The sequence below is a fragment of the Branchiostoma belcheri genome, unplaced genomic scaffold, assembly GCF_001625305.1.
Source record: "Branchiostoma belcheri isolate BF01 breed outbred unplaced genomic scaffold, Haploidv18h27 scaffold91, whole genome shotgun sequence".
Taxonomy (NCBI): Eukaryota; Metazoa; Chordata; class Leptocardii; order Amphioxiformes; family Branchiostomatidae; genus Branchiostoma; species Branchiostoma belcheri.
In genome coordinates this window covers 65,338-92,918 of record NW_017804587.1, presented here as the reverse complement: position 1 = coordinate 92,918, position 27,581 = coordinate 65,338, and the positions used below count along the sequence as shown (strand labels likewise).

Genomic DNA, 27,581 nt, shown 5'->3' with positions numbered 1-27,581 from the left:
AGAACACTTTTTATAGAACTACTTCTTTCTGAACACATGCTGGAAACAGTTTATAACTATCACTGAGCTCTATGTTAAACATAAATAGTAAAAACATGTTTGTTAAACATCAATAGTAAAAACAAAGTTGTCAATCTCATAGTCATAGTACTACCCAAACTGAATTCCATGTGGAAGTAGACATGGCAAATCTTTGTGTACTGATCTTATTTTACCAAGATAAAGTCCTTACCTGTAGAGACTCCTGCTTCTGCTTGCTCATCTTTATTTGTGCCCACCTAAAACATATTAGGACAACAGGTGTTGAGTCATTTACTTACCATTCTTACAAGCTTTCTTCTACTTGTTGGAATGGCATTTTGCATCATATCTTCAGATACATAGTGTAAATTCTATACACAGACATAATGTTGTCTATAAGTGCCCCACAGTTTGAAAACTGTTCCAAGAATCATTCCTTGCTGAACAAAGGAGTTTGAAACATTCGAACCTTTTTAGTCTCTGCATCTTCATCATCATCATCGATGGTGATGATGTCAGGTTCACCTTTGACCTCATCCGTCACATCAATGATGTCCCAATCCCCATCTTCAGCCTCATTCTGGGGGGATGGATTCATGAAAAATATATATACTGTTATATACATTACCGGTTATAGAGACATTCATGGTAACTTCAATGGATACTTGACCTTACATGGATCCAGTTAAACAAAAAAATAATCAACATGAGAAACAAACTAAACATAAACATATCAACAAAATATGGAACATATGCCACTAAGGAGGATTGTTTGGACTCCCATTGACGAAAAAATTGTTTTAAAAAAATCGCTTCAAAAGATTGACAGACAAATGTGGCAATACTGATATACTTTTCTTAGCTCTTGCATCACTTTCACTGAAAACTTAATATCACTGAGAAATTTAAAAAAATGAATGTACTACCAAAGTGACTTGCAAAATTACCTTTTCAGGTGACTTTGAGACCACTGCTGTCTCAGAATCAGCCTCCGTTACTTTTTCTGGCTCATCTCTTTCAGTTTCCTCCTCCTTGTTGTTTTCTTGACTCTCAGCTTCATTGTTGCCAGTTTCAGCTTCCTGCAGCTCTGCAGTTTGCTCTGCATGTTCAGTCTGTTGTTCTCCTGTCTCCTCCTCATTGGGTACCACTTCTTCTGTCTCCATCCTCTCAGCATCCTGATGTACATCTGCTTCATCCTGGGTACCACTCTCCTCCACTTCTTCTTCATCTGGTTCTATGGGCACATCGGAGCTTGCAAAAGCCTTCAGGATGGTCGGCAGAGCTTCTGAGTTTTGTTGTGAGTCTGGTTCAACAACATAGTCTGTTTTTTCCTCCTGTGCTATATAATGAGAAGTTACTGGCTCTTCTGTTTCATTTTCCTCCTGAGCTACTGGGATATCAGTATCAGTTGTGACATGGTCATCAGGAGGTAAGCTGGCATCAGTCTCAACAGGTTCCTCAGTTGCGATTCTGTCCTCTTTCTCAGGTGACGCCCTTTCTTCCGATGTTTCACCTTCTTCTTCCTGCAACTTGTTAGTTTCGGTGTCTTCAGTTACGACGTCCTTTTCTGACTGGTTATCTTCTCCTTCTGAATCCGGATATGAGACAAGCCCCAAGGCAGGTACAGGAGAGTCTGCTCTGGGCTGAGCAGGCTCTTCTAGATCTTCTTCATAGTTTTCTTCTGTTGAAATTGCATGAGTGTCAGTGTCTTGGGCAGAAGATGCGTTTTCTTCCACCACTTTGACTTCTGGTGCTTGAGTATCATGATCTACGGATGGGCCAGTAGAATTGCTATCTAACATTTCATCAAGCTCTTCTGTGTCCATTACTTCGTCCTGTAAGGGGGTTGGGGCATCCTCATCTTGTAGGGGGGTTGGTGGTGTGACTGGCTGCTGTATGCCAGAATCATACTCTCCTAACATGTCTGTTGGCATATCGGAGTTAAAACATTCAACTGGCCTAACCCTGGAGATTTCTTCCTCGCCAATCACCTCAAATGAACTATCCCTAGCACCACCTGGCTCTACCACTGGAATGTTACTATTGTCTGATTGCCTTCCTGTTTCCCTTTCTTCACTGCTGGCTACGTCCTGCCCATCTGTGATATCTACATCTGCGTGTGAGAAATTGTCAAGTGAAGATTCCTCTGGTTCTAAGTTACTGTCTGTGTTATGTTCTGATTGCATTGCAGAAGATGTATCTAGCTCAGGAAAGGCTTGCTCATTGTTCTGGCCATTTCTGGGCTCAGTGCTAGAATCATCTTCACTTATCACAGCTTCCATTGGCTCATCCTCCTCATCCCTTGTTACCATAGCAACACTGACATCACCTGAGGCATCAGTCATGTTATCATTTTCCGGGTCCCCACTTGGAGTCAGAATCCCCCCTTTTGCTACAGTGGGCCCCCCAGAGTATGTACTGGGCTCCTCCTGGTCTCCATTCCCGCTTTCTCCGTTCGAATTTGGTTGCTTTTGTGTCTGCCATGATGACACGGTGTCATCGGCGGCAAATGATTGACCGTTCGACCCGGTGACGTCCATTTCTGATGGCGAAGGAGTGCGTACCTAACGAAAATACCACGGGGGAGAGTCAGTAAGCATTGCTAGGGGTGGGTATCGCGAATAGCGAGAAAACACCCTGAAAAACTGACACATCTGTTTACGACTATGCCATCCGCTCATCAACATTAACAGAGGTTATGGAAACTAGTAGTTATACACAAATGTCTCTAAATCGAGCGATGGGGCGGCAAAATGTGGCCAGACGCCGGTCGGAAAACAGCTTGGTTTGTCATGCAAAACGCATAAAGGGCCGAGGGTGGCGCGACCCAAATTTTCCACAAATTTGCAAAAATGCGGGATTACCAATCCCTCTACTGCTCGTGTGCGGAAATGTGGTGCAAAATCCTACTCATAGACACCAAATCGTGTAGGTTGGAAGGAAAATAAAAGCAGAATTTCGCGATAAATAAGTAGTCACGTCCTACCTCCCCGAAACCCGCACGCTCTTCCGCCATGATGGAAATCCGATTGAAGCCGAAGGCACCCGAGGACACGACTTCCGATCTTTCCCGAAAGGAAAGCATGCCTAAATGTGTCACCTCAAAATCCAGTTACTTGTAATGTGGATGTTTAAATGCCCTTTCAAGAGACAAACAACTGAAGAAATAACTTTCTGCTGCCCTCATCACAAGCAAACTGACTTCGTGTAGAGTTACTGGAAGTGTTTCAGCAAGGCTCCTTCTTTCACGAACTTTGCCGAACACTAATTGGTGGCGGGAAATAAATTTACAATTATCGTGTCGTCATACGTGGCGGGAAAGACCGGAAACTTTTCTATAGAAGAAACGTGAAAAGATTTATATTTTTAAAGACAAATTATGGATAATTTGGGAGTCGATATTACTTTGAATATTGTAAAATAAAGTCACATTTATGATTTGATATTTCAGCAGTCTTTTGACTTGCATGCATTGTATACCTTGTTTATTGTACATGCAAGGTTATGCCTTAAATGTTGTAGGAAAGATCTTAAAAGTAAAGATCTTTAAAATGCCATATTATGCACGTGGAACGCACTTACTCACTGACCCAAAATCTTCGGCTTTGTTCGGGCACCTTCGGTCATTTCCGGCATGCAAATGAGCACCGCGTGAGTCAGATCAGACGAGAGACGCCATTTTCAGAATTCGCGTTGTCAGAGTTGTACGACCTCTCCTCACAATGTCGAGAAATTCGATAAAAATCGAGAAAATGCAGGATAATAAGGGGAAGGGAGACACAGACGCACGACAGAAGAACGAACCCATCATGTCGCCGGAGTTGAAGGAGCCTTTGATGAAGAAAAACGAGAAGAAATTCACGGGAAGATGCCGGCTCTTTGTTGGAAATCTCACTCCAGGTACAAATTTGCACAAGGCACAGGAAATGGTTTATTTTCACCAATAGTCAGCTATTTAGAGCAGTCCTTTGGACGTTTCTAGGTTCATACGTGAATTCTGTGATAGATTATAAGATTTTTATGTTTTCGCTGAGGTAAAATTCTTCGGAAAATGGCAAATTTTCGACTAGAAAAAATTGGCTTGTGCACACGCCATGCCGCGCTCGCATCTGCTATCGCACAAGCTAAATTTTCCCGGGTCCCGGCACAAGCTGAATTTTCCCTGCCTTTCTGACCAAATTTACCGCAAGGTTCCCTTGAAATACAGGAAAAGATATCATCTGTTGATGAAGAAAACTTGGATGGTGGTAGTTTTTGAGGAATATTAAGTAATTCGTTTTTATAAAATGTTTTACCTCCATGGTTCCGTCCGACCTTCGAACAAAGATGCGCGACATGGAGGCATGGCGTGGGTTGGGAAGTGAGCTTTAGTGAGCTTTTTAGCTCAGAAAATTTGCTTCTTGTACTTGTATACGCTCGAGTATGGCACCCATATCGTTCTTTTTTGCCTTAAGGCATACAAAAATCCTAGATTCTTCAAAGATTATTTAACGGGCAGGATTTCTTTTGCAAGATAATTTTTGCCATGAAAAATTAGCCTGGGTGCCAGGCTGTTGCCAAGGACGGTATCATGGCTAGCTCCAGGGCCAACCTGTCCTAAAGGAAATTCTTGCGTCACTTGTGGGACAAAATTTAGGAAAACGGTCTCATGGAAGAAGCATAAGAATAAAAATGGATAATATTTTTGCCAAGTGTAAGTGCTACCCCATTACAGACCCGCTTTATGCCTGCAGATACCAGCGAAGAAGATTTTGTAAAGCTGTTTCAGACATATGGGGAGGTGTCCGAGATATTCCTGCGGGCCGCCCAAGGGTACGGATTACTCAAGATGGTAAGTTGTCCATGGATAAACGGTTTCTCTTTTTATTTCCTCAATTCACTCCAGATACGGACGAAGAAGCGTTCAAATCGCTGTTCCAGAAATATGGCGAGATTTCTGAGGTTTACCTGAATCAGCAGAGAGGGTTTGGTTTCATCCGATTGGTGAGTTTACCCTAAGTCTGTAGTGTGGCTGGGGTTAACAGAATAAGGTGTGCAAAAAAAAAAGGAAAATTAGGAAACACAGAATACTTATTTGGCATGTTTGATAAGTATTTTGCTTGTATTTTCATCCTTTTCAACCTATGCTTGTATCCTATCACCTTAACCCAAATTTTGGAAAGCCATGTACATGGCCAGGCGTGTGGGATATGAAAGAAAGTTCGTGCTGATTTTCGATACCACCATAACCCTTGGCTTGAATGCAGTGATTTGTAGTGCTTGCTTTGGAGTGAGTTGCTATTGTGTTGGAATGGAACCAGTATAGAAGAAGAGAATGCCAGATGAAATTAACTTGTGTAACATTTGTCTGAGGGCATGGAACTTATGCCCCAATAACCTTATGATATATTGGCAAAGAAAATAATTGAAACAAAAACATTGACCAAGAGAACGCAGTTGAATTTGACTTATGTAACGCTTATCTGATTGCATTGAGCTTGTGCCCCAATAATGTTAAAGAAAGTTAAACGTAAAAGGCTGCACTTGAAATGGATTACAGAAACCTTCATAGCATTGGCCAAATCTTTGTATCTTACTGCTCTGCTACCTTGCTGTTGTCCGTCCTGACCAAAACTGCATCCCACAGGACACCAGGTATCACGCCGAAGTCGCCAAATCCGACCTGGACGGCACCATGCGGAAGGGCAAGCAGCTTCGCGTCCGGTTCGCCACGCACGGAGCGGCCCTCAAAGTCACCAACCTCTCCCCCCACGTCTCCAACGAACTCCTGGAGCAGGCCTTCACCCAGTTTGGGGAGGTCGAGCGTGCGGTTGTCATCGTCGACGATAGGGGGCGCCCCACTGGAGAGGGTATCGTTGAGTTTGCCAGAAAGCCGGGAGCGACAAACGCCATCAAGAGGATCTCGGAAGGCTGCTTCTGCCTCACAGCGTAAGTTTCACACCCGTGAATACATGTAATGATGTATGCTTAATAAGTATTGCCACTGTCTACAAACTACAAGACTTTGGGAATCTTTCAGGGTCTAGAAATGATCCAAATGACGAAACTTAGTGGACATTCCAAAGTCTCAAAGTACTGCAAATCCCGAGATTTTGTGAACCTTCCATTGTTGCAAAACAATGCAAAATGGTGATATTTGATTATTTTTGGCCAGATTTTTTAGTACAAATTTTAAAAATTTAGTTATAGTGAAATGCACATGTTTGATTGAAATGCTGTCGTGATGAATGGAACAGAATTGGACTAGAGTCTCTGAAGTGCATCTCTGAAGAGACATGTTCCTTGGCTGAACAGCAACTTTGTTACAAGCAAATTGCACCACCATAGTCAAAGCACAAGCATAGTCAAAGCTTACTAATCATGGTGGAGCCATTATTGAAAAAAAATCAAAGTATTTCACATTCCAAAAGCAATTGTTATTGTAGATGTCTATGGCAACAAGACTGATAATTATTGACACAAAATTGTCCAGCAGTGATATTTCCAGATGGCCAAGTCAACTTATGTAAATCAGAGAGGTTTTAAGCCAATACATCTGGCCTGAACAAAGGACTCACTGCATTATCTTGATTAAACACAATCAAAGCTGTGAATTTATGCAAATTGACTAATTTGCCATGGAAATTAGCTTGGCTAGACACATGGCAGGTGATGTGTAATGAAGTGTTTGTAATCCACGATTTTTTCATGGTACATTGTTGATTGTACTTTATATTTGCAGTTTTTCGATCACTTCCGTGCTGTGAACTTATCATTACTGGGAACAAATTATTCACTAATCACTACCTTTTTTTTCTGAGCCTGCCGCCACTGTGAATATATAGTTCTGTGAACATGTTCAATTCTCTCAGACCTCAGACTTTTGGTACTGCAAACATAAGTGATATACTGTACAAAAACATTACATTTATTTATTTGTCTTCTTGGGTTGTACTTTCTAGGACACCCAAGCCAATCCTTGTGGAACCACTAGAACAGAAGGATGAGGAGGATGGTCTGCAAGAGAAACACATTGCCAGAAATGCCAACTACACACGGTAAGGATCAATGAAAGCACTATTCAACTTGTCTCTTTCTTTTCTTAGGTCCTAATTTTCCCTAGCATGGATGTTAGACTGTTGTCTAGGTCCTGTACACAGCCTAGCTCCAGTATACAGTCTAGCTCCTGGACTTCAGGGCTAACATGTCTGCAACAAAATTTTACCAGTTAGGGTGTAACTTAGCATTGGCCTGAGAACAGTCTGGCATACAGACTAAATTTTTGTTATCAAATATGATGGAGGTATCCTAAGTATTTGTACGAAATGTTGATAAAATTCTTCCAAGTGATTCGTCATTGACATCAAAGTAAACAGAGATGTGTATTCCGTAATTTTCATGCTGTCATGATGAATGGAACAGAATTGGACTAGAGTCTCTGAAGTGCATCTCTGAAGAGACATGTTCCTTGGCTGAACAGCAACTTTATACTAGACATCCTTCTGTAATTTTCTTACACGAAATGACTAGAAATGGTGTCGAAAACAGAAAGGTGTTTTGGTGTTTGTGTTAGGTGTTTTGTGATCTAGTAGAATTGTGGCTTTTTGGAAGTCTTCTAGATGGCGAAAGCTTGGGGGATTTGTAGTTAATGTTTCAAAAAGCCTGTTTCTTTCATCTGTGCAGTGAAATGAATTCCATTACCCCTTTCTTCTACTAGTGAGTTGGATGAATATGTCAATACCTTAATTTATGCATTGACGGTCGTACAGTGAATGCTTCACACAAAAATAATTCCAATTTTCACTGCATCCATTGCACTGACTGTACATGCATTCTCTCCTAAATCTCGCTATAACCCCTTCATCCCACCCACCAGCATTGCGCTATGCTAGTGGGTGGGACAAATATCTTGAGTTCTGTATGATTGATGCATGGACTATCCGTTTCATGCAGTGAACGTGAGGTTCAGCCGAGGTTCATCAACCCGTCCACGTTTGAGTTCGACATGTCTCAGCGCTGGAAGCAGCTGTATGAGATGGAGAAACAGCAGCGGGACGACCTGGAGAAACGCATCCTTGTGGCACGGGAGAAGCTGGAGGAAGAAATGCAGTCTGCCATCCACGAACACCAGGCGAACCTCATGCGCCAGGGTACGTAGGAACGGTCTTGCTAGCCTGGTATCTAGTCTATTGTGGTTGGGGCAGGCTGTCTTTATGGCTCTATTAGTTTCCCCCGCCCAGCTCAACAGACTGCCTGGTAAGAGTGTTATACCTGTGATAGAGTTTGGTATGCCAGTAGTTGATTAGCCCACCACAATCGCAAACCAAATCCCGTTGAGCTAAAACTACTGGGGAACCTAGCTCAGGTGGACGGGGAAGAGCTTCAGCAGCCCCGAAGAAAACCCACCCCAACAACGTTAGACTGGACACCAGGTTATTGTCTTGCTTGTTCTGTTTCCAGCTTCTACTTGTCTTTATGATTGCAAGCATGCCTTGTTTATTTTCAGTTGCACAACAGTTTGCTCACAAATGTTGAATGTTTTTAGTTTTTAACGTGGCAGCTCATATTTTGCACATGGTTGTTCTGTACTGTACGTCTTGTTTATGCCTGTGATTTTGGTGTTGTGATTTTGGTGTTTTTCTTGTCCTTTGAGGCTTTCACAATATATGACACATGAATTATGTTCATCTTTCAGTTTCTAGGCACAAAAAAATTTGGTTCACAGTATACAAAACTGGCTGCATAAGATTGCACACTAAGTTCTTATTGCATGTACCAACTAATCCAAAAGTTATATTTTCAAAATATTCTTTGAAATATAAAATTCATTTTTTGAAGGTACCTGAAACTGTCATGATGAACATAAAACTATGCTCTGATCATCTTCTCTAAGAAGTTGATGACAAACTCCCTTGGCTGTCTGAACAGTGAAGATTCTGTCCATGTCCATATTACTGTTACTGTATGGCATGAAGGTTTTGAAGAGTCAGTTATAAAATGCATTGTCTCAGCTCACTCAAAATTGAAGAGATTTTGAGCTTGCAAACGGATTTTGAGCACTGTCTCAAACTGGAACAGAGTTTGAGCAATCAATGTATTCTGAGTACTTGAAATTTAACAGATTTTGAACAAGTTAGAATCTGCCCTCCGAGGCGTTGCATCTCAGCTGACCTGTGCGGATGGTGTGTCATGGGGTGGCAAATATGAACTGGACATGTTTTGCACAAACCTTGCCTTTGCCTGGCAGGAGAGTAGAAAACTGTCCAACACTGAGCTTAGCTCTGTGCAAGAAACCGAACATAAGTTCTTTGCAAAGTGAAGTGACAAAGTCAGCCTGCGAAGCCAAAGTTTCTGACAGTGTGTGATATGGACATGAGAAACAAAGTCTTCCATGGAGCACGACAAGTTTTTGCATGGTTATTAACACGTTTCCTTCTGTAGACCTGATGCGCCGACAGGAAGAGCTGCGTAGGCTGGAGGAGATGCGCCGTCAGGACGAAATGCGGCGTCGGGAATCCGAGATGAGGTGTGTAGTAGTAATATCCTGTCTATGTAGCTCAAGAGACATGTTCTCTCAAATACAAATTAGTAATAGTATAATCTTCAAGCAGATCTTTCGGCGGCCGCTAAAGACAGTATCAAATTGGCCAGACAGTGTCCATTGACCACGTAGTTAATGGACACTCCTCTGGCCAAGGGATACATTTTGTACTGCCTTGTCATTGTAGGGTCTGCTTGAAGATTAACAAATTGGTACAAAATCAGGTGAATTTTTCTGAAAGAATAATATTTCAAAAGAGGCTTTGATATTTAAAAATTACAGATTGCTGGAGGAAGGTTTGTGGTTTCTTAGAAAATAAGAAAAAGTGAACAGATACCCAGAGTTCAACTTGCTAGGGTCCATTTTGTAATAGTAGACCACTACAAGATATACGCGAGATTTGCTGAAGACTCATGCTGTTTACTAAGTTAGAATCTGCCCTCCGTGGCGTTGCATCTCAGCTGACCTGTGCGGATGGTGTGTCATGGGGTGGCAAATATGAACTGGACATGTTTTGTACAAACCTTGCCTTTGCCTGGCAGGAGAGTAGAAAACTGCCCAACACTCAACTTAGATCTGGAGTTAGACACTTCTACAAGGTAGAGACCACAAAATAAGGCATGATTTGCAGTTTGAAACGTGTAAAATGAAGGTCAAAATGAAATCTTTTTTTACTGCGGTCTACTTACAAACACAAGTCAGCTAACAAATGTCGGAAAAAAAATTGCCCCTTTAATAGCTTTTACAGAGGTATGAAGCAGTGCTCTAGCAACATTTACTATAAATGCTTCAATGTGCTTAAGTATGTTGGGGAGCATAAAATATCAGGTTATGCATAGTGCAAATAAGTTCTCTAGTATTTTTGTTTGTGCATGAAGCAATGCATGATTTTTCTACTGTCAGGAAACATTTAAGGTAGTTTTTTTACTTGTGCCATGCACTTTGTCAGGAACTGTTTTTGTCTATTACACTTTGAGGAACTTTTTTTCTATTCTAAGGTGGCTATCATCTTGTAATGATCAAGCAAGTCAAAGTGTATGGTATTTTGTGTGTAAGAAAACACGGGTGGTGTTGTTTGTTTCTTTAAGACGCCAGGAAGAGGTTCGCCAGCGAGAGGAGATGGTGCAGATGAGGTCGGTCGGGAGGTCAGAACTTAGCTGGTGTCGTGTCTCTAGTTTTACCTGCATGGTCGTGATAACTAATCCTGTATTACCTCTATAACCTGGCTAGAATAGGATCTAATGTTGTGCTGTGCTCTATAGAATTGGATGGCCTCTGTCATGTGTCTTTCAGCATTTGTATGCTGTGACTGAGATATAATGCATGCCGACCCTGCAAAGACAGTTGAAAAATTTCTACTGTTTTGAAACATCAAATGAGTGCCGAATTAGTTCAATAGATTGCTGCAGATAGATAAGTTCTGCTAGCCTGGGTGCCATCCTATTTGTATGCCAGGGCTCCCATACCGCATACTCATTCCCTGAGAAATATGAAACGAGTATGGGAGCCCTGGCATGCAAATAGGATGGCACCCAGGCTACAGTTCTGCTGTTAACAGTTGCTTTTCAGTCATGGGATATTCAAAACTTTTGGGTCTCCTGTTTGTTCAGAAGAAGTGCCACAGACTATCTAAATCAGACCTAAGAAAACAACATCAAAGATAAGCTTCTGGATTTGATTGTCACACAGATGAAAAAAGTTGCATGCAAAAATATCTTATTACCTGGATGTCTAACCTCCACCGACGGATGAACTGTAGTTGTTGTGGATGTGTTGGAATAATTCCCGTGTTTGTTCCCAGGCGTCAGGACGAGGTGCGACGTCAGGATGAGATGCGGCGGGAAGAGATGCTTCGTCAGCAGCAGGAGGAGGCCATGCGCCGTCGCCAGGCCGACGACCTCAGGCTACAGGTCAGGACAAAGTTGAAAGTTCAAACATGCACTTTTTTTCTAAAGTAGATCTGAAAGCTCAGACCCCAAAATTGTGCTTACAGTCCAGAAATTCGAAACTCCTGGCATCGTAATATCAAGTTGCAAAGGCATGGAGTTTATTTTAAAGGGTGATGTTGCCATTTGTTATCAGTTTACACATGCCACATATTGCCACATATGTAACAGTTGCCATGTATGTTATTGTAGCAGTTGCCACATATTAATAGTTGTCTGTGCTTTTCTTCAGAGAGAGCAGGCCATGCGCCAGGATGACATGAGGAAGCAATACATGATCCAGGTAAGACGACAATTCTCTAGTCGCTGGAAACTTACATTTATTATCTTTTGGACCTCTAGGAAAGACCAAGATATACATGCTATGTGATTGATGGAATGAATGAATGAATGAATGGTTTATTAACAAATTGTACACGGTGGCTAATCGCTGAATTGTGCATACTCTACTAGATCTTATAAAACACAAGAAAAGTACAAGTAACGTCTTGGACATACATTATATGCAAAAAGTGTTTCCGTTCCTTCTTTCTTTGCTTCCAAATTATATCTGTTAGAGAATTAATTATTTTCCCAACAGCAAAAAGCCATCCATATTTCCATGGTTCTTCAAGTCCTGCATTTCACATTGTATTTGATTTAGTGAATGAAATTATTTCCTGAACAGCAAGAAGCTATCCGTACTATGGGCGGAGGCCCAGGCACTCCTGGCGGTTCTGGTGGCAACAGTGGCGGTAACTTTGGTGGGCCGGGCGGCCCCGGCGGCCCGTCTGGACCTGGTGGTCCCGGGGGTCCCGGCGGCCCTGGCAACATGGGCAACAACGGACCCATGGGATCCGGAGGACACATGGGACAGGGCGGCGGCCACATGGGGCAAGGAGGGGGCCATATGGGCCAGGGTGGACCCATGGGCGGTGGCGGAATGGGCCAGTCTCCGGGAGGTGGTAACATGCAGGTAAGGTGTCGTACGTGTGAGAGACTGTGTGTGTGTGTGAGAGGATGGTATGGTGACACAGTAGTGTCTGTATCTAACCTGGTTTCCCAAGTCCTTCTTACCAATCTTTGTTGATAGTTGGCAGCTACGAATGCTTTTATAGTTTACACTTTCTCTGGGAATTTTGTGGCATTCAAATACACGTATATCTAGAGACCTGATATCTTGTCTTGATGATGTGGCAAGGACATGGCAAGGAACTTAATGTTTTGTCTGTAGTTTTGTAAAACTGGAGAGGCAGTTATACCAATCCTGATGTTGGGTGGGGATAAATACTTGTGCATAAAAGTTTCTCTTGATTGTTTAAATAGGACAACCTCGTGCCTACTGTATTTATGACAATGTGGTTGCTGATGAAATAACAGACTTTGTTGCTTCATGCTCATAAATCAATCTCTAATGTTTTTTGAGGGGAGTAACAGGTAATGGGGGAATAGTACACTGTATTTGTATCTGATTCTATAGAGCTATATATGATGAATATTGTCTAGAATCTTGACGATAAGTTAACCTGTCTCAGACTCAACTACGTTTCTACTTAAACGTGAACCATTGAAATGACATACCCAAGTAAGAAAACATATGTTTTGGGCTTTTGAAGCTAGCTGTGGTTAAAAATCTACAACAGTTGAGGGGTTGATTGCATTTGATATACCATAATTTGTGAGGCAACATTTTACTCTGGTGATCGATTTTCAGTAAAAGACTTGTTAAGCTGAAGTTGATATAGCGATATGATAAAAATCAGAAATCATAATCAACAGTGCAGAAGACAACAGAAGACCTTTCTTGTCTTTCAGTCTGGGTGGGAGCTGTGACATGTACTTTTGTGACAACCTATTTCAGTCTCTGTAGGATGTACCTTGCAAAACTGCACTTTGCCGTAGCTTTAGCATATTCCTAATCCTATGGGTCAGGTGTGTTTTCAACTCTGACTTGGATAACCACCACAATTTATGATAAACAAATCATATACTGCAATCTAAGTTGTAATGTATGGCATTATATCTCATACATAGTAATATAAAGTGCTCTACGAAAGTAGAACATACCAATATAAAGTGCTCTACAAAAGTAGAGTGGGTAACACTGCCTCTCCAGTCATAAGTCTTGGGATCAACAATTTTTGTCATGTAGGTAAAAGCATCAATCCAAATGCATGTTGTTTATTTAGTTTCAGTCCACCAATTAAAAGCCATGCCATGTCCTTGCCACACTTTTCCATGTTGATATTCTGTAAAAATACGTACCTGGGCTTCGAGCTGTGGGGAATCATTGGGAAGTCTTGTTGGGAAGGATACGGCCTCCAGAATTTCTCCAACGTGTATAAACTTTGATTTGTAGCCTGTTGTTACAGTGTAACATACCATCAGGTTGTTGTGTCCTGTATATTAAAATATACCAAGCAGACAGTTGTCTACTAGATTTAGGAAATGCTGTTACGTGACTGAAGACCATCCAGGGCTTGATTTGAGTCTTCTGGTCAGTATGCTCACGTTTTTATTAGAAAACATACTAGAGAGATGGGTGCGAATCTGTGTAAGGCAAAGGAAGTTGAACATTCCTGTTTTACATGGTTTAGAAGTCCAGTGATAAAATCAACAGTAGTGAAAAAAAGTTTCTTTTCACGGCATTTTTTTTGCCATATCAATGAGCAACAACATATATGCATCTTTTGCATAAATACAGTTGTCACAACTTGGTCCTTGTATGCTCAAGTTTTGTAAAGGAGGGTAAAGCCTACTAAAGGTGATCCCTTTTCCCTTATTTGAGGCCATACGATGTACCTTAAATATTGAAACGTTGGTACAGCCAATCTTACTGATGTCTTGCCATGATGATTTGCCAGTCAGTAACGGAACTAGGATGATACAGCCTCTGTTGGCAATTCAAGCACGGATTTTGTTCGTTGTAATTAATGTTAGTCCATATCAGAAAGAAATACAGTAGTCAACAGTATATGTAGGAAAACTTTCGTAATGAATTTCTCAATCAATAAGGCACATACTATTGATACAACTTCAGTTGATGGTCAGATTTCACATTGTCTTCTTTTTGCAGTCCAGTTGCAGTTCATTGTTTTGGATTTTTGTATCTTTCTTTCTGTTTAAGCTTCTTTGACAACTGATACTTGGAATCTACCTGTGGTTCAATTTTGCACTCTAGGTCTTTGTTCATTCAATGCATAACTGAGGTACATTGGGGGTTTTGGGACATTCATGCTTAGCTTCTTGGCTTGATTTAGTTAACCAGTACTGACAATAAAGGTTTACTTTACACGTTGGAGATCTGGAGGCTGTATGTTGGGGTAATGCGGGAATTTTCTTATCTTTCTAATAGCGATAAGGACACATAGACAACTGCAAATAGCATTTATTGTGATATCTAAGGCACATACATGAATCTATCTGTAAAGTTAGTAGACTTGTTACTTAGCTGTGTACATGTAACATCATCTTTTATTCACAGGATATTTGGTCAGACATGATAGAATCATTACACTTGGGACCAAATGATGTTCTTTTTATTTAAAGCCATGATGATGTTTATTGTAGACTAAAGAAACTTTTTTTTTCATCACAAGCTGGCCAAAATAATGTTCATTTTATAGCTTTGTGCAATAGCAGACCAGCCGTCTATTAGCCACATTGACAGAACGTATTCTTGAGACTTAATTGTGGTCAAAGCCAATGCCCAAGTGCTTTATTTTTTTAAGCAGTCAACACCAGTTTTCTTCTGGAATTCTTTTGAAATTAAAAGTTTGGTTTCAATATATATCGATTGATTTTTTATATGAGCGGAGATGTCAACATTGCAAAACCAACATTGAAGTCCAATAAGTCAGATCTGTGCAGTTAGTGTCTTGACTATCAATGACATCAGCTACAGTTCATTTTCATGTCATAAAGAAGACAGTCCAATGCCAAATGAAGTTTTCTTCAGAATTTTGTTTAAATTGAAATGACTCAGCATCAAATTATGTTGAAGGCAGATCTTTGTAGGACTATCATACATAGTCCGTTTGTTAAAACTTGATCAGGTAAAGCATTTCATATGCTCTGTACAAATCTATAATCATCAAAATTATGCACTAGTCAACAGATGCTAGTTTTGAAGGAGTATGTCACAAATGATAGCCACAGAACCGATACTGTTCAAATGCTAGAAGCAACATTTTACATTTTTTTGCAGATTGACACAGTTATTACACTGTAGAACCAGATCTCTCCAATTTACTGAGTTTGGTGGTGAAGTTAGGACTTGCCAATACTTACAACAATGATCATAACTGCAATACCAGCTTGATGAACATAGTTAATGATCTACGTGCTGTTGTACAGTTTTTGCAGAAGTTGTCTTTCACAGATAGCTCCATGCGGTCTGGAGAGACTGCCCTGGCAGCCGTGCACCGTAAGTTTTGTGTCTGTAGATTCAGGGATGACGTTGCTAACCAAATACTCAACTTTCTCTCTCCCCCCATGTACCCGTATTTCCCGGCGACCGCTTGCTGCGTACCGATGTGGACATACCCGGAAACATCTTGCACATCACTCTACAACTTGTGGATTATACTTCATATCATAAATGGACTTAAAAAACTTGATTCACTGGCACTATACGAATCCTTTTGGACACGTACGTTCCTGCCTTGTTGGCAAATTGCGGGATTGGAACTCTGGTTTGCCCGTTACAGCGTCAGAGCCGGTTTGACCAGCCCCCACCGGGCATGGGTGGTCCAGGCGGTGGCATGAGCCCCATGGGAGGGGGTGGGATGGGACCCGGGGGTCCCCGAGGGGGTGCAGGCCCCAGCCCTGGCCCGGGACCCAGGGGAATGGGCGACATGGGGGGTCCGCGAGGTCCAGGCGGGATGGGGAGTCCCGGGATGGGCGGCATGCGACGCCCGATGATGGACCAGGGACCTCCAGACTACGACATGAAACGCCGTCGCTACTAAACACTTATCTAACGTCACGTGCATTTCTACTCTAAGCTAATATTAGATGTATACATAGATAGATGATGGCTACCCTAAACCTCTATATTATCTTGAAGTTCGGTTGGTTTGAAGAAGGCTGGGGGCTGTTTGGAGAAAGGAGGGGTTGAAAAGAGAAAGTTTTCTTTTTGCTGTAAATACTAGACATTCCGTTATTCTGTGCCTGTCTTTGTGGCCAAACTTTCAGTTAGGTATTTTTGAAAAGATTTACTGAAATTTCTGAATAAGCAGTGCACTCTAAATTTGATAACAAGCAGCACCCTGGATGTTCTAGGTTGCCCCAGGTTGAAAAGTGAAGCGTAGACGTATGTTGTGTTCTTTTAGACCCTAAATCATGCTACTCAAGAAGTTGTGACTTTGTGATTACTAGTATAATAACAACAACAACATCACTGCTTATAGTCAGCAGGTGTGAAGAACATGTGGTGTCTTTTACTTCTATATTGTAGAATGTTGTGTACAAATAATCAGCGAACGTGTCATGTTAAATGTTGACCGTATCATGTTAGGTGTTGACGAAGATTTTCATGAGTACCATTAAAAGATGTCTGTCATAAAATTCACAGCAGTCTTTACAAACTTTGTTGCTTTCTTTGTAGGTTTTTGATGTTAGCATGTTTAAGATGGTAATCGTAATTGCTTAAAGATGGTATTTGGTGTAAAACGGTGAAGCGAAGAATATCAATTTCTTCTAGCAGTAGTTTAGACCGGCTTGTCTACAATTGAACTTGTACAAAGATAAGCTGAAAGGTTACCAAAGCTGCTTTCATTGTGATTGAGAGGCAACTGTCTCAGTCTACTACTGTGAGAGAACAACATTGTAGGCATGTTCCTTTCTAGAGTATAGAAAGACAATGTCCAGTTAGGACTTGCCGACTTAAAGGATCCTGTCCTAACCATCAACCAGTGATACCTACCAGAAAAACATGATCCACACAACACAGACCCTATCACTCCTAAATTCCTAATGATGCTTCTGAATCAGAGATCAAAATGGCGTAAAAATAAATGCTGTCTTTGTGACGGTCTAAAATACTCATAGTGATGACATGATCTTACACTGCTGCAGTCTGGTCAAGGAAACTCTATGAACTGCTTTTCTCTGTTCAAGACCATATGATAAACCTTTTGTGGTTAACCATACTCATGCCATGCTCAGTTTTTTACAGTGCAATTTTGGACAGGAATACTTCATTTTTTTGGAGCAGAATTATGTTGCTGTTTTTGCAGCGAGGGTTTAGAGTTATAAAGGTTCATACCTCCTACTTGAAGACTTTGCTCTTTAGTCACTCGATATCCTTGTGTGGTGTTTGTAAATACATCTTCAATACTGATCTTCTACCTGTGCAGTGCAGTAGGTCAATGTAGTATCATACTTAACTTGATCTCAGGAACCTTGTAGACACACTTCTGAACAGTCAGCCTTTTGACATGTCATAAATGTGCACAGAGAGAACATAAAGACAAGACAGTTCTTTGATTCTTTATTGCAGCATCTCCATCTTTTTATGACGTATCCATTCTTGAAATTCTTGAATGTCTAACTCAGCATCCAGATCATTTTTGCCCATAAGTGGTACTAAGAATTACTCAATACAATACAATACAATACAAAGGGACGTAGTAACATTTTACTCATGACATAAACTTGACAATATTCAGAGTAGGATATTCATGTGTTTGACTACTCTTTGCTTTTAGAAAGCTACATTCAATGTCAATGGTACAGCAACAGTTGCAAGCGCAATATTATGATTGGAGGGAACCGAGAAGATACCCTTCACAAAGCTGAAACTTAGACATGCTTGTCCATCTGTATTTGCTGCAGATGTTGTTTCATGCACCGTTTTTATTAGGAAATGTAACATGGGGGTTACTGGACAACCATCAAGTACTGTACTGACTATGGAAACTTTGCAGAACACCTTTTTTTTTTGTGATTTTTTTTTACAACTCGTTGAGGCGTATAAACATGAACATACAGGACCTTAACTTAAGCAAGAACATTAACATACCTTATCAACAAGTCAACTTGTGGAGGGCTTCAGTGTTTTTTCTTTGAGTTGGTCATGAACAGATCGACAAGCGGTCAGAAATTCATCATCAGATGAGCATGTAGCAAAAAACTATCTTTACATGTTTCCTTTACCACACTGGCAGCTAATAATGTGTTATATATAATGATACTCTATGACACCTGTAGATACCGGTACAATTTAAATCAACGTATTAGTGCTACACATTTCCTCAGCAGCCAATCAAGGATATCATATTTATTACCCTTGATGGCAGGGGTTTTTCTAGAAAATTTGGCATGAGGGAGCAGTATCACGGCGAGGGAGCGAAGCGACCGAGGGGGGTTGGTGCGGAAGGGGGTATCCCCCTTCGCCATTTGAAGCCTTTGAAAATTTGAAGTTGAAATGGGACATTTTGAGGCTACTTGAGGGGGGAAATTTGAACTCTTAACCTCAATATACCTTTCCCAAATTTCTATTCATGCATTGCATATTTCACTTATAAAATATAAGTACAATCAACAGTACACACAATCTGCAAATCACCCTTTATACACTTACACAATTAGTGATCAATGTTACTAGTAGCTCCAGATGACAACATTGGGTTTGCCACAAGCTGAAACCTTTCCCATGGCACAATTGCAACACATTCATCCAAGCTGCTACAAACTCAGGTCTCATGTTTCACTTCAGAGCCTGTTCTATAGTATGCAAATGAAGGAGGTCTAGCTACATGTTTTTGAGCAAGTTCTCAATGAACATTGTTTATTCCATTCAAACTTTTACTACTAGAGCTAAATTTTCAAGTTTGTGGTAAGATTTTGGAATTTTTATGAGAGTAACATAGTTTGTAATGCCAGAATGTATTGTTATGTGGTGTTGTTTTTGTATTTTTACTGGAAAAAGATGATTTTGAAAAAGACTTAGGCTTCAATCTGAAAATTGATATGAGGGCGCTGGTTTGTTACATGAGGGCGCAGCGCCCTTGTTCCCCTGTTCAGAAAAACCCCTGTTGATGGAATACATGGTAAAAACAAAACAAGATGCAGAGAAAGCTATAGGTTTACTTCCTTGTATAATGATCGAAAATGGTCTATTTCAAGTACAGTTGTATATACAATAGACCTACTGGAGTTTTACATGAGAAAAACACACTGCACATTCACTTAATACCTGTACAAACACAAGTATGAAAAATGCAATGAGGTAACGAAGGAGTGCAAGAAAAGTCAAATACAAAAGTGACATATTGCAAAGTCCCAAAGTAGCAGAAGTGGGCATTGCTCTTGTTTCAAGATTCCCTGGGAGACTCCAGAACTTAAGGAAGGATCAGTTACAGCAGACTCTTGTATCTGTAGAAACGTCCACTCCATAGTCATCTGTCTGCAAAAGGCTTGCCTCTGATGTAGCTGGCATTTGTTTGAACAACTGGTTACCATAAGGATGTGGTCATACACATGAACCTGTATATGTATGACCATGTTGAAACTTAAACTGAAGTTCAACATGAGCCTTATTCTTCATACATTCTTCAAACTGAGGTGGCATAGGTTTCATACCAGGAGGTAAGTCTCTTTACTTAGTTCTGTGAATCTTTTGATGTACAGTACAGTGTAGACCAATCATTACCATTGATGATTACTTAGAATGATGAATTGAACTGTTTATTGTCAAACGTCTTTAAAAATTCAGCAAAGTTTGAACCCCTTCACTGAAGGGTTATTTTGAGGTTACATTGTTTCAACTTACAACATCAATTATAGCCATTTCTGTCCTATGACAGAAGATATCTCAACCCTTGGATCTATGGAAATGGGTAGATATAGGAACAGAGTAGACTAGTGTGTCAACTAGTAAGGGTACGTAGACATATTGTCCATTGCTATTGTCCTTCCATATCTAAGGACTTCATTTAACTTTTTTAAAGATCAAGAAAGATAGCTGTGATCTTCCAAATACTGAATAGAAGAACTGCTTATATTGGTCCAGCAATTGTGCTTACCTAAGTTTTACACCAATCTGTAACTATGTAAGCTTCTGGTCTTTGCTTACGGCTTTGACAAATAATCGAAACATGAGATTGACATGAGTGTTGTGTACTTGTTGAGCTGCACCATGTTACATTGACACTGACAATACAGAGCAGCTTGCAGAGATGTGCATAAAGAACTTCCTGACCAAAGGCTTTTCAAGGAACTGCAATTTACAGGTACAGGACTCCCTTGGAAGGTATGTATGGTACTAAGCGTAGGCCTGTAATACATATACTTTTTGTGCCAGATTGCTTGTTGTGGGATGACTTTTACTAAGGAGAAATTTAGTTAGGAAAACTTGTCACTACATTACTTGAAGCATAAGGTGTCATTTTGAGGTAAAATAGTGTAGCAAAGTGTTATAAACATTCTGATACAATTTGATATGATATCCTATATTCTATACATGATTTACAAACTATGATGGGACCTTTGGTGTTACCAGTACTACAGAACAAGATGGAATTTTAAATGGCACACACTGTATGATTGTGTTTAAAACATCTTTCTTCACAGCTGGGACTGCTTGCTTGGTGCTTACTGTGCAAAACTATGACAAGCACAAAAATGGTAGCTATCGTTACCACACTTGATGGTAGTGAGAAAACGCCTTAAACAATACATCTAGATCAAGTCTCTGTGACTCCTGTGTGATTCCCTCTGTTATTTTGTACAGTGTATATGCAACAATTCTGTTGAAGCTTATACTTGTCACCTACTATGTGTACAAGTGACCTAATTGACATAAACATACTTCTATACATAAGGATGTACTTCTGTACATAATGATGGTAACAGGCTACACGTGTCTTGACTCAAGTTTTTCTTTCAACTAAGACATGAGTCTGATCATGGGTTGGTAATTATGCCACCTTCAGGCCATCAGGCCCTTGGTTTCTTTGATGTGATACCCAGTAAATGCTCAAAATTGTACCCGTAAAGTGATGAAAAAAGCTGTTCTTGAAGCATTGCTTTTGGACAATTTTTTTAGTCTGATGTCATGCAGGATTTCTGCACTTCATTTAAAGTTACAATTTTATACATTAAAGCTGCTAATCAAGCACCATTGTTTTGCCTCATACAATATGCAGGGAAAATGATCTCATCAAGCTTCTAGCAGTTAATAGATATGAACCTCCTTGATCTTGTTCACCTTGCTATCATCAGTGTATAAGTATCTCATCAATGATGGCACTTAAAAGGATTTGGTAAAGGGGAAGCTACTTGACACTTTTCATAATATATCATATGAGAATATGTACCCATAAAAAGTTTCAGTGTATCAAACACTCTCCAAGTCTACTTCCTGCTTCTCTATAGCTCAGTGATGTATCCGAACAGTGCTTTTCCTAAACCAACTCTTAGATTCTGTTTTAAGGACATGTTTCACCATAATGAAAATTCTAGTCGAAGGACTGCCCTTTTGTGTGGGCCTTGGGTACAGGTGAGATTTTCGTGACATTGTCAGTACACGTGCAGCATCCTACCCTAACTGTATCTTTTCTCCAGTATCATTTTCATGCTTAAGTTCAAGTAATAAAAGGACCCAGGTACATGTTATTTTTTCTGCAAGTACATGTACCAAATGGAAATGTAACCTTCTAAGAGCTTCATACATATAAAACTAGCTACAGCCTTCAGTGCCGTCTTTCATCAAACATCACAGTGATAGAATACAGTGTGTATTTGTGCCGATTTGCGTAGCTATTTGCTAAGGTTCCTTTTTCACATCTATGCAGCCTGAATGAAGTCTCTACAGCACAAGTAATAACAATTTCTACTTGGAATATGGTCATCTTAATAAAAGCACCAGGCAACCAGTCCCAAGCCTTGTTACAACACCAAAGGTTCCATCAACACAACACAATGATTTAGGTTATCAGAATATGATCTGTTAACTTGTAGTTACAACATACACGATAACTTAGCTGTGTTGTGTTTATTGTACTATGTCATTGCGTGATCCGTACCTCTATCACTCTGGTATGTCATAAAGGAAGGAAAATTTCCATTAAAGAAAAGCTGTGCAATCTCCTTATGGTAAGACCTGCGTCAAGTGCCCAAGCTGCATGGGGTTTAGAGGGGGAAACTGGCCAATTTTGAAGCATAAATATCGTAAGGATGAATCGGAGTTGAAAGTTTCAGAGGGGGCAGGAAGAAATCTGAAAGGGAAGATGTTATATGCAACATATCTGATGTTGTTAGACATTTTGTATGGAATACATGTAGTCGGTAAGGAGAGAAAAGAAAACAGTTGAATTTCATTATTGCTATAATAATGATATTGATAATGATATAATTATAATGATATTGCTATATTCAGTGTATACCAGGAACATCACCAATAACAGTATGCAGCATACATTTATCCAGTTATGGTAAGAGTGTGACATACAATTGTGATCTCCATGTCTCAATTGTAATCAGGCTGAGTAACATCATAGCGTGTAGTTTTCCTTACCATGAATGACTATTTGGCATAGCTAACAAAGGTTTTAAGTTCAGTATCTTCACAGGACATAAAGTAAACCTTGAAGTTTATGTTTGACCACCTTACGTCCGACATACAATGTAGCTGTAGAACTATGATGGGTTTGGGGGCATTACTGACTTGATGTACTGTTTTCTTACTCTGCAGCGGGAACATGCAGCATTGCCTTGGAAACCATCAGTAACTATGGCAACCGAACTGTACCAACAGGTAGGTAATGTGTTTTTTAGTCTAAGATTCGAAATCGCACACCCTCACAACAGTTTTAATGGGAAAAGTATACATGTATGGTCTGTGGTGAGTGAGTATGAACAATCACCACGACAGTATAGTCAGCAAGTGGTAGTAGGCAAGTAGGCAAAAAGTGGATGACATTTGATCGATTTGCCTACCGATAATTTGCGTACTAGTATGTGTCCAAATAATTTGCATGTACATGATGTAAACAAAAAACGATTTTTCATTGAAAGCAGTATGGTAAAGTTGAATTTCATCTTCCATGAAAGATCGGGCTATCACGTATCTATTGTTAAGTTTGCATTGTTAGACATTAGAAAGAGTGGGTTGCTGTGATGTTGAAATGTTCAACTGCTATGAGTGTGCCCCTGGTGGTGCACACTGAGTCAAACATTCTTCTCTGAGCACCTCTTGTAAACCTTACAAACATAGCTAAAACAAAACAGCCATCTCCATTACATTTTAAGATCAATTGAAAAGTAGTCTTTAAACTAGACTTAAGTTTTATTGAAGCAATGCTGACCCTTGTATGAATGTTGCATGTTGTTTTCAGGCTAGTCACAGGCCATGTTGTGTGATAGTGAAGTGAGCTGAGCTTTCGGCCATTCCAGTCGCAGCGTTGTCAACCTGCATCAAAATTGCACAGTGGTACTCTTCAGAGGTAAGCTGTTTATTTCTGTGTTCAAGATTTGATGATCATCAGGTTTTATTAGTTCTCATTTGTCATAAATTGGCACCAGTTGAAGTAAAAGAGAGTCAGATTTATGAGATAATAGGCAAATGCACACTACTTGGTAATGTTGGATTGCTGTGATGATGTTTCTTTTGGTTGTGAATCCTGGTTCAAAGGCAGGTGTACAAACCGAAACTGTGACTAAGGCGGACTGAGCAATCCTTACCACACTGTTGTTTCACCTCTGAATTTGTGCAAGCTTTATTCTGAACACTGTTTTACCTCCATTTCAGCTTGACCACTTGCCTTGCTGTGCAACAGAGACCAGCTGAATACTGTGACCATCTCAGTACAATCCTGTTGCTAGGCTGTGTAACTGCACTGACACAAATGCCATTGAAAGGTGAACATCAAGTTTGTTGTGCCAGTTTTTATGGTGTTTTGCGTTAAATGTGTTTTTGAGTTAATGTTTCCACATAACTGTACCTTCTCAAGTCATGGTTGAAATAGAACAGAGTTTGAAATGGTAAAATTGACTGGATTGCGGTGATGATGTTCATTTTGGTTGTGAATCCTGGTTCAAAGGCAGGTGTACAAACCTAAACATGTGACTAAGGCGGACTGAGCAATCCTGACTAAGCACGTCGGCAGAACGTACTGCACCGGCGCGAAACACTGATTTTTCCCAATTTTGGTTGCATTAGGATGTTGCCTGTTGCACAGGATACCTTTTCTGACACAACATTTGGAAATCAAACTACAAACAGGATGTAAACCTTATATACACGGATACATCCTTATTTGAGACGTGGCTTGCACAATACATTAAAGGTTTCGTGCAGGTGCAGTAAGTTCTGCCAACGTGCTTCCTTTCTACACATTGTTGCCTGGTATCATGAATTTTCTGTGGATTTCTGTAGGCTTCATTGTGCATGTCTTTTTGTTCTACTGCAGAGTGCCTGAACCCTAGAGGATCTCAGTTGCAGACAGTCCGTCTCAACAGATGTGAAGATGACAGCCATAACTACATCTATCACCAGGATTCTCCAGTCAAGAGAGTGTCCAAAGTCAGAACCAGAGAGTGGCTAACCCTACCTGCATGTGTATGAGCTGGTCTGATCTGGCGTGCTGTGTATGTGTTCTGTTTTAACTAACATGTTACTAAACACAGGCAACACCAGTTGATTTCCTTGCTTGTCCTCTGACTTCGCTCATGATACTTGCATCTTGTGCTACTCACACAAAATTAACCATGGTTTGATGGCGTCACATATTCAGTGAACCATCTATGCATGTTTTGCTTCCTTCCTGCATAACAATGGGATAGATCAGCTCAAATAAATCATTTATATTTACCATACTGTTGTTTTCATACTTTTCAATTTGATCAGAAATCTCTTAACTGTGAAATTAAGTGCTTTTAGCAACGATTTGTCCACACCTCATTTACATGTTGATTCTCAGTTTTTGGATGAATACAATGTACCTGTCCAACTACAAGTTCTGTTAGTCACTGACAAAAAGTAGTAGTTGCTACTTTAAACATCTTACAGTTTTCAAAATCTATCCAGTTGCTTGAGTAACAGTTTACCTATGGATGTCTCGATGCATTCATAGTCACTTTTTTGTTTCGTTTGTGACTTTTGAATTGTGCAACAATCAAGGAAATGACCTGGAGGGGCCAAACATGATCAACTCTGATTTCTGTGATGATTCGTTTTTATACGAATGCCCCTGTATGATAGGTCACATGACCTGGGTGATTTGTAACAGTCCTATCTGAGGAATGAACAAAAGAAATTCTTCCCGGATATTTTGAGTCAATATTGAGGTAACTGAAGTTCATGTTGGAATGTTTTTCATGCTGCATGCCTGGATGGTAGTGTACACCACATGCATGTCATTGTAAGTCTCTTTTCTGATTAACACTATTTGCTAACCTTGTCTACATGTAGTTTAGAAAATCTGCCCTGACTTTTCAAACTACCTTATCTAACAGCTGCAATATTAGTTACCATGTAGGGAGATTATGAAAGAAGTTTGAACAGCAATATCCAAAACAAGAAATTGGACTCACCCAAATTTTCGACTGTACAACTCCAGTCTTTGTCAAGGAATGAGCAATCCACCGCTTCCGTGACGTCATGCAGATAACACACGTGACTCCGTGAGTAGTGGATCATAGGTTGCAGAAAGCTGTTCAAACTTGTTGAAGGTTCAAATTTGTTTCATAATGACTACCAATACAGATGAACTTTCAAGATAAAATTTTAAATGATTATGGTGAGAATTGCTTGAAAACCACGTAGGGAGATGCTTTGTCTGAAAAGGAATAACAAAATTGTTCAGATGCTAACTGTTCAGTGATGAGACCTGAGAGTGCCATCTGATTGACACACTGTGATTATGTTTGATGAAGAAGAACCTGAGAACAGACAACTGTTTTCTAATGTTTGTTTGCTGTATACATACAGTTAGAATCCTCTGAACTTCACTCTGACATCTGTTATTCTTTCTTTTCTCCTCAGACATCAGCAAAGGTGACCAGTGAAGAGCATTGCCTGGTAAGGAACTCTGAGCAGGAAAACTAAAGTGAAGTTTTTACATTGTGCAGAGCAAGTTGAGAAGACATCCTAAATGTGATGCATTCCTTACAAACCCTATCTCTTCTAATGCTTTGTTCAGGAATTCAGGATAGGGTACAGTTTTTGCTTTTTTTTTTAAATTATTTATTTAGATGTATCAGTGGTGTTCTGTGATGATTGTGGAATTACCGAATGACTTGTGCTCATGCTCAAGCATGATTCCACCTTCCTGGCTGCTTTTTAGTCTGAGAACACTGCTGACATTGTGTTAACTATTGATCTGTGTCTTCTGTTGTAAACCAGTTGCTAACCTGCCTTTTCCATCTTCAGATACCACGGACAATGTGCCTTCTGTATGCAGTATGAAGGACACACAGCTGAAGACCATATCATCACAACATTATGGTAAGTTTTATATAAAGTCCACATCAACTGATTCCTAACAATATGTGATATACCTAAAGGTTTGGTGACATGATACTGTATAGAAGTGTTCTGTGATGATTGTGGAATTACCGGATGATTGACACCTGTCATGATTCCACCTTCCTGGCTGCTTTTTGTCTGAGAACACTGTTGACATTGTGTTAACTGTTGATCTGTGTCTTCTGTTATAAGCCAGTTGCTAACCTGCCTTTCCCACATTCAGGCACCACTGATGGAGCATATTCTGTATGCAATATGAAGGACAGATAGCTGAAAACCACACATGGTAAGATAGTCCTTGTAAAATGCTAAATTCATTAGAATACTTGTTATCATTTATATTTCAAGGTTTGATGACAATTGACATGATACTGTTTAGAAGTGTTGTTCTGTGATGATTGTGGAATTACCGGATGATTGACACCTGTCATGATTCCACCTTCCTGGCTGCTTTTTGTCTGAGAACACACTATCATATTACAGCTCTGTTAAAAAAGTATATGTAGCTGGTTCTACAGGGAAAAGCTTGGTACAGTGGTGATTAAGTTAAAAGTACAAGCAGACTGTATTTTGGCTTTGTTCGAATATACATCAGCTCTTAATTTTACATCAACCAGTAAGCTGCATAAGATCTCATTCAGGG

General features: G+C 40.2%; 2 protein-coding genes and 1 long non-coding RNA gene across 7 annotated transcripts in view; 2 read left to right on the top strand and 1 right to left on the bottom strand.

The window, feature by feature from the left end:
- LOC109488003 (clumping factor A-like) overlaps positions 1–3,103 on the bottom strand; it is a 5,770-nt gene extending 2,667 nt beyond the window's left edge. Inside the window, exons 1-4 of the mRNA XM_019792146.1 lie at positions 3,008–3,103; positions 969–2,585; positions 491–601; positions 216–278 (exon numbers count right to left, since the gene is read on the bottom strand). Of these exons, the coding sequence (XP_019647705.1) occupies positions 216–278; positions 491–601; positions 969–2,585; positions 3,008–3,037 (1,821 nt within the window). The 5' untranslated portion in view covers positions 3,038–3,103. The remainder of the gene's footprint in view (positions 1–215; positions 279–490; positions 602–968; positions 2,586–3,007) is intronic.
- A 558-nt stretch (positions 3,104–3,661) lies between these two features.
- On the top strand, positions 3,662–23,858 carry LOC109488049 (paraspeckle component 1-like). Of its 5 annotated transcripts, XM_019792197.1 has the most exons (12): positions 3,663–3,921; positions 4,907–5,004; positions 5,648–5,949; positions 6,963–7,058; positions 7,954–8,150; positions 9,442–9,526; positions 10,630–10,686; positions 11,343–11,451; positions 11,720–11,770; positions 12,155–12,442; positions 23,165–23,227; positions 23,808–23,858. In XM_019792197.1, the coding sequence occupies exons 1-12, from the start codon at positions 3,744–3,746 to the stop codon at positions 23,841–23,843; spliced, it is 1,560 nt and encodes a 519-aa protein (XP_019647756.1). In that variant the 5' UTR covers positions 3,663–3,743; the 3' UTR covers positions 23,844–23,858. The 5 variants fall into 5 exon arrangements, with proteins under 5 accessions (XP_019647753.1, XP_019647756.1, XP_019647754.1 ...); XM_019792194.1 differs by lacking the exons at positions 4,907–5,004; positions 23,165–23,227; positions 23,808–23,858 and adding exons at positions 4,755–4,852; positions 16,176–17,038 and having other exon boundaries at positions 3,662–3,921; XM_019792195.1 differs by lacking the exons at positions 23,165–23,227; positions 23,808–23,858 and adding an exon at positions 16,176–17,038 and having other exon boundaries at positions 10,630–10,674.
- Positions 23,859–26,382: 2,524 nt separating this feature from the next.
- Positions 26,383–27,227, top strand: LOC109488099. The gene is made up of 3 exons (XR_002141306.1): positions 26,383–26,491; positions 26,843–26,917; positions 27,162–27,227. It is a non-coding gene; the product is annotated as an uncharacterized LOC109488099 (long non-coding RNA).
- The last annotated feature ends 354 nt before the right edge of the window (positions 27,228–27,581 follow it).